General features: G+C 44.6%; 1 protein-coding gene across 1 annotated transcript in view; it reads right to left on the reverse strand.

Moving 5' to 3' along the window:
- The window catches only part of PIP4K2A (phosphatidylinositol-5-phosphate 4-kinase, type II, alpha), a 170,819-nt gene that overhangs the window by 40,506 nt on the left and 123,797 nt on the right, over window positions 1–6,516 (reverse strand). The window contains exon 4 of the mRNA XM_012644435.1: window positions 5,168–5,320. Coding sequence (XP_012499889.1) covers window positions 5,168–5,320 — 153 coding nt within the window. The remainder of the gene's footprint in view (window positions 1–5,167; window positions 5,321–6,516) is intronic.

A 6,516-nucleotide genomic window follows, 5' to 3' on the forward strand; every position in this document is an offset into this window, starting at 1 on the left:
CTGAATTTCCAACACTAAGAGCTTTTATTTTTTTCTACCTACTTTAAAAAATCTACTTATGAATTATGTCATGACATCATTAAAAAAGGCAAAATTTCTCTCTTCCTAAGTCTCCCTTCCAACTTTTTCCCTGTGTTAACTGTGGGCTTGTTAGAACTGTAATGCAATAATACCTGGACGACGTGGAACCAGGCTTTCAAAAACATATAAAATGTAACAGCCACAAGATCTTGGTTTCCTTCGCTCTTAGGCACTCACCAAGAATAACAAGGATTACGAAGCCCAGATCTGTTGCTCTTCTCATGCAAAATGAAATGCCATTAAAAGATTCACAGCTGACTTGAGGTTGCAGCGGAGAGAGTTCTAAGTGATGGACTGCCACAGATAAATATTTATATCTCCACGTGGTAGTGTGAACCTGGGCGCCGGCTTTTGGAAATTGCTGTTATTATCATGTTTCACTCATTTTTTTTTTTTTAGAGGCTTGAAATGACAATTTAATATAGCATCAAATTAGTACTTCAATGTAAAGTCTTGTTTCATTTAATGTTTTTGAAAGGTTAAATTATCCATAATCCTTATTGTGCCTCTGGCTATGTTTATAGATCACGCCAACAACATACTTAACATGAAGGAAAGGAAGAGGCTTTGTTTTAGAATGACCAAATAAATAATCCCACTTCCCTTGAATCGATGTCTTGGTACGTTTTGGGATAATGGTCTGTTAAAGTGTCAGTTAATATAATTTATTTTGGTTTCAAATAGTTTTGAAGTATTAAAAAAACACACATAAGGATGACTACATTTAAGCTGATATAAAAATAAAACTTCTTTTCTTAAGCTTAATAAAATCAGGCTTAAAAGGAACAAGCAATCCTCTGTATTGTTTACAAAAATTCTCAGTACTGAGATAATGCAGACATACCCAGATGCAAACACCGATGCTCCTAATTCTGTTTGTTATGCACTATAACAAAGACCGGTAAAAAATCATCATTGAAAATGAAATAACTTTGTAAAAAATGTGATAAGGTACTTTATCATAAGTACAGATGGCGTCTGCTACAATTAAAAGGCAGAAGGCCTGCTCCGAGCATCACCCCTGGTGGGGAGCTCTGAGAGGCCCAGGGCTTCCTCAAGATCTACAGCCTGAATGGGACGCTTAGTTGGTATCAAAGGCTGGAGGGTTCCAGAACCATCCCTTTACCCCTCACACACTCAGGAGCTGGGCCCTGAGTGGTCCGTGCCTGGGGCTGGAGGCCGCATGTCTGGGCAGGTGTGCCCTGGGACAGTTCAAGCCGCAGTGTCGGGACACAGCCCTGGAGTTGCTAGATAAAGCTGGACAGGAACATGTGTGTGTAGGGACATTGAGGACATCAGTGTGGTGGGGGAGGTGGGCCAGGGGGCTCCCGTTCTCAGTCAGATCCCTTGAAGGGAGCTGATGGGGTCCTGGGCTGGGAGCCCTCCCCCCTCCTTTTGCACTCTCTGGAAAAAAGCTTCCCTAAATTAGGCTCAGAGGCCTTCTTCCTGAGTCTTCTGGAGATTAAGATTAAGCAATCTCAGCAAGCCTATCAACACACGGGAACGGAAGTGTGATCCCGTCAGGGAAGGCGTTGATGCCCAGCTCCGGTCACTGGCAGCTCCTCCTGGGTCTGCCTCCCCGGGGCGGCCTGTCATTTGGCCCAGCCTAGGAGCCTCTGGGAGGCATGCCTCGCAGGGCCCACCAGATGGCTGAGGCTTGGTCGGGCTGGCATGGCAGTTTGACTTTTCCCTCTGCCCCATCCTACTTCTTTCCTCTTCCCTGCACGGGCTCCGATCCCTGAACGTCTTAACTCCAAACTCTGGGCTGGTGTCTGGCTGGGCAGGTCACTCTGCATGACAGTCAGCAGATATGGAGATGACAAAGTCAGGCCCCCAGAAACCGCAGAGGTTAGGACTTTCAGGAGTAAGTTTTGAACAGTTATGCGTAAAATGTTTAGAGAAATAAAGGATGCAATTTCCAAGAGGAGCATGTAACATGAAACTATCAGGAGTGAACTGGTGGATTTTGAAAAATCTAGGAAACTTCTAGAATGAAAAAGTTAATAGTTGAAATAAAGAAAAAAATCATTGGCGAGGTGAGACAACAGATTAGCACAGTGGAAGAGAGACTTTGGACTGGATGACAGATCTGAGGAATCCCCCCAGAATGAGCAGAGATGTTTGGAGATGGAAAACAGGAAAGAAAAGTTAAAGATGGGGAGGATGAAAATGTTAAATATACAGCTGTTGGAGAGACAGAAGGGGAGAACAGAGGAGATGGGTGACATTTAGAGAGGAAAGGACTCTAGAATTTTCAGAAACTGGAGAAAAACTGCAGCAGGAAAAGCTTGCGGGTGAGTGTGCCGGGCAGCTCCCTGCAAAACCCGGGGAACAAGTGGCTTAGGACGCTGGACAGGGAGGGCTACACATGCCCCCATCAGCAAGCCACAGGGCACTCCTTGGGCCACAGGAACCCCCAGGATGGCAAACAGCTTCCCCCATTTCTGAGAAGCAAGGCACGCGGTGGCAGCGTAGGGTCTGCTGGGAGCATGCCTCCAGTCTCAGAGTTGGGTGGTGCGTACAGGACCTAGGATTCCAAAGTACTTTCCAAATTTCAATTGACCACTCCTCCAGACAATGAACAAAAAAGCCCAAGACCAGACTCGGAACTGAGTGCTCAGAATGTCCTCCTGTCCTGGGACACGGGCACTGCCCTGTCACTCACAGGCTGGTTCATCAGCATCAGCGCCGCTGAGTCAGAACCGAATTTCCACAGGATTCTCGGGTCTGTCTGCAGAGAAGTACTGAGGTGACATGTAACCTTTTCTCTCTCAGCACCATGCCCCCCAGTTTTTTTGGCTTTATGATGCCTATGTTCTCGCCATCACACTACTTACGCCTAATCCTTAGAACAGTAACGCCAATGTCAATGTCCCGCAGGGGAGGATAAACAGATGTTCTCTGAGGAGGTTCCAAAAAAGTCACGTATTCACCCTAAAATCCTTTACTGATATCTGAGGTGCTGACCTAGCTTATTTAACAGGGAGGTTACTTTATCGTTTTTGTCAGTTTATCGATTCAGTCACTTTGAAATTTAAAAATTAAGACTCTATATTTCGAAAGGTTAAAATAAGATATTAATGATATTTTCTAAGGTATTTCTTGTTCACCTACTTTGCAATGTCCCTAAAGTTACACTGTAAGTCCTCTAAAACTCCTAAAATTTTCCTGACGGTGCCTCTTAATTTTAATTAAGCTGAATCCATATGACCCCAAAACTCCCAATAAATTTAAATCAGTGGGGGAAAAAACCAGTAAATTTAGGAGAAATAATTCAAGTAGGTTCTTGACCGTTTATCCCTTTTTGAATGTTTTTCTACATTGTTCAGCTAATCAGTTGATAATCATCATTTCTAAGACCTGAGTTTGTTGTGGCCTAACAGAAATTTAATGAAAAGGATATTCACATCAACACACTCAGTTATTTTCCCAACTATAAGAAAACCAAATGAAGGAAATGAGCTTTACAAAAGTTTGTTATGCTTAATATGAATTTTCCATTGGTCTGAGAGATGATGCTGTCCTTTCTCAGCACTGAGTAGAAATTAGGGTAGAATTTGGGCCGCAAATAAAGAATAGGGCAAGATATTAGAACTCGAAGGAAAAAAAATCTAACTCCTTATTGGTTCAAATCTTCATAATTCTGCATCAGTGCCACGCTCTACCAGAAACTAGGCCCCCTAGTGGCCTAAAAGAGTTAACAACTGAATACCACATCAGAATGATTTCAACACTGGGATGTAGGAAATTGAATTACAAGAATGGTATTTAATGATCTTATTCAATCACTGATATAGCACTTCTTATATACCAATCACTGAACTGAGGACGTTATAAATATGAATTCACCTAATTAGCACAATACCCGAGTAAAGGGGGTACTACTATCCAAATATTACAGGCTACTATGCAGGCGCCGAGAGGTTAGGTGACTTGCCCAAGGTCGTGCCATGGGTCAGAGGCACAGCTGGGATCTAAAGGCAGCTGGCCGGTTCTGAGGTCCTGCTCTGAACCACCCGCCATGCTGCACTGCTGGTAAGATCGGTGTGTCAGAAAATTAATCTCAGGAAGAATTTATTCAAATAGCTAGCTATGATCCACTTCTCCAGAGGTTGGCCTTGGGGTAATTTGAACCCCCCAGAATACAGCTGCAACTGTGGATGTATTTCATCGAAACAAAAAACAACAAAGAAAAAAAAGAAGAAAAGGGCAGTTGAGTAACCAAAGCTGTCAGAAAGTCTATCCAATTAACCCCAAAGGAGAGGCCCTTCCCAATTTTATCTTTTTAAATTTAATTTATTTTATCTCCAACGTATAAATGAAGAAGCTGAGGCTTCAAAGGTCACATGTCACATGGTCAGTAAACGATAGAGCTGGGATTTGAACCCAGGATTAGCTGATGCTGGGCTTTATGCTCTTACTGCTCCGTGGAGAGGGAGGACTCTCGCAGCTGGGGCTGGGCCCCGGGAACGTGCGCCCCACCAGGCAAACTTGTGCTGGAATTTGTTCCGTGAGAGAGAGCCCGCTGCTCCCACGGGTGGTCCATTCTACCCCCAGGCGTTTATGAAGGGACAGTGCTCGGGGAAGAAAGGCGCCAGGACGCAGACCACCACTCACCTTTCACAATCAGAGAACTTTCTCGGCAGCGGGATGTGAGCCGGGTGGGCCTTTCCGGCGCCAGGACAGGAAGGGACCCGTGAGAGCAGCGTGGGATTTGGAGGTATAAATGGACAAACACTCAGAGATCAACGCCTAACTTCTGTCACAGAAAAAAATCTCCTGAGAAGTCGCCAAATCTTAAACTGAGTGATTGTAAGATCAGAGTGGTGATCTATGAAAGTATCACACACAAGAGTATTCAGATTAAAAGAGTTATGTAACTAATGATCTTTATAGCATAAGCATTCCTCAATGTTAACTGCCAGCAATCTGGCCACAGTAATTTTAGAAAACCGGGCTAAAGGAGATTTTTATGTCAAATGTGTCCTTGTTTCCTAACACTATATTTAAACCTTTGGTCTTGGTGATAAATAGTCACAAAAGTTAACCTTCTCAGAGTTTCAAATGAAGAGACAGAGAAGATTACCTGGTGGTATTTCTTCAGGATGTTGTGCATTTCGGCCACATCTTCGCTGGTAATGGTCTTGATGATGTATCTTTTGTCGTAGGAGGTGTGGAAACGCGCTCCGCTGCGTGCCTGGGAGTCATTGGGCAGGGGTGCGCTCCTGGTCAAAGAATTCTTCCCGGTTGGGGTAAGAGGGGAGGAGGGAAGAGAACTCGTTAAAGGTGTGCTTTTCTGATTCCCAGATAATTTGCAGCCATAGCAAGTTTTCAGAGACATTTGTGTTTGGAATAAACTGATAAGTAGGGTGACAACATTTTATGTTCATCCTCACTCACGTGGCATGCCTTTCAAATGAAGTAAGAAGAGCCTGAGTATGGACTATGATTCTAAGGTCCTCCAAGCAGGTGAATGTCTGGAATTATAACCAAAGCTGCTTTATTCACCTTGTTCTTCTTTGCAGAGTTGGGCAAGAGCTCAAATTTTTCTTCTCAATAAAGTTAGGTTCCAGTCATGAAAGAAAAGTTTAGAGTCACTGAGTATCTCCTTACATGGCGGGTATTGAGCCAAGCATTTCGCATGGGGTATTTCTCCCAACTCTGATGGCACCCTCATGCCATGGTCACTATCATCGCCATCTTACAGGTGAGGATATAGGGATAACAAAGGTTTAACAACCGGGCAAAGGTCACATGGCTAGTTAGGGAAGAGCTAGAATTCCAACCCTGATGTGGCTGGCTCAGGACCCAAGTTCTCAACTCGGAAACTACCCAACTCATAAACTGTGCTGCCTGTCATGTGCCCAGGCAGGAGCAGCCAGGAGCCTGGGTGAGTGTACTCTAAAATAGTTCCTCCTTAGAAGGTCTGGACTTGGTCCATCCTCCACCTGTCTTTAGCCATTTTTGAGAACTACTGATCTCTTGCAGGGCTGGCAAGGAGGGGCTCTTCTGGCATCATTTCATTGCAGGATGTGGTTCGCGCCAGCGACACTCTAGCTAGGCAAGTCAAGCCTTCTTCTCTCACGTACTCTTATGTTTGAATCACCTCTTTCTTAGAGCCTCTAGGAAGCCTCTCCCCCTGGCCCCCAGCCGCTGACACTGGCCATCTAGACTAGTGGGGCTCTCCTGGCATCCGAGGAAGTGTGGCCTTCATTCCTGCTGACTGTGCTCTTGAGCACCGACTTGTATGCCCTGACTGCGTGTGAGATCAAAGGCAAACACACTTTCTCCCTTCAACTTCCTCTCTCAAAGTATTCAAAAACCCCAGTGGACCAAACGCTGTCTAGTTAAGGGAACAGAGACAGATGTCTTCAGAGAGGCAGGTGACAGTTCTGCCCCTGGATTTTCAATGAAAGAGTTCCTTTCTATCTAGAA

Source organism: Propithecus coquereli, unplaced genomic scaffold (genome assembly GCF_000956105.1).
Source record: "Propithecus coquereli isolate 6110/MARCELLA unplaced genomic scaffold, Pcoq_1.0 Scaffold103, whole genome shotgun sequence".
In the NCBI taxonomy this organism is placed as follows: Eukaryota; Metazoa; Chordata; class Mammalia; order Primates; family Indriidae; genus Propithecus; species Propithecus coquereli.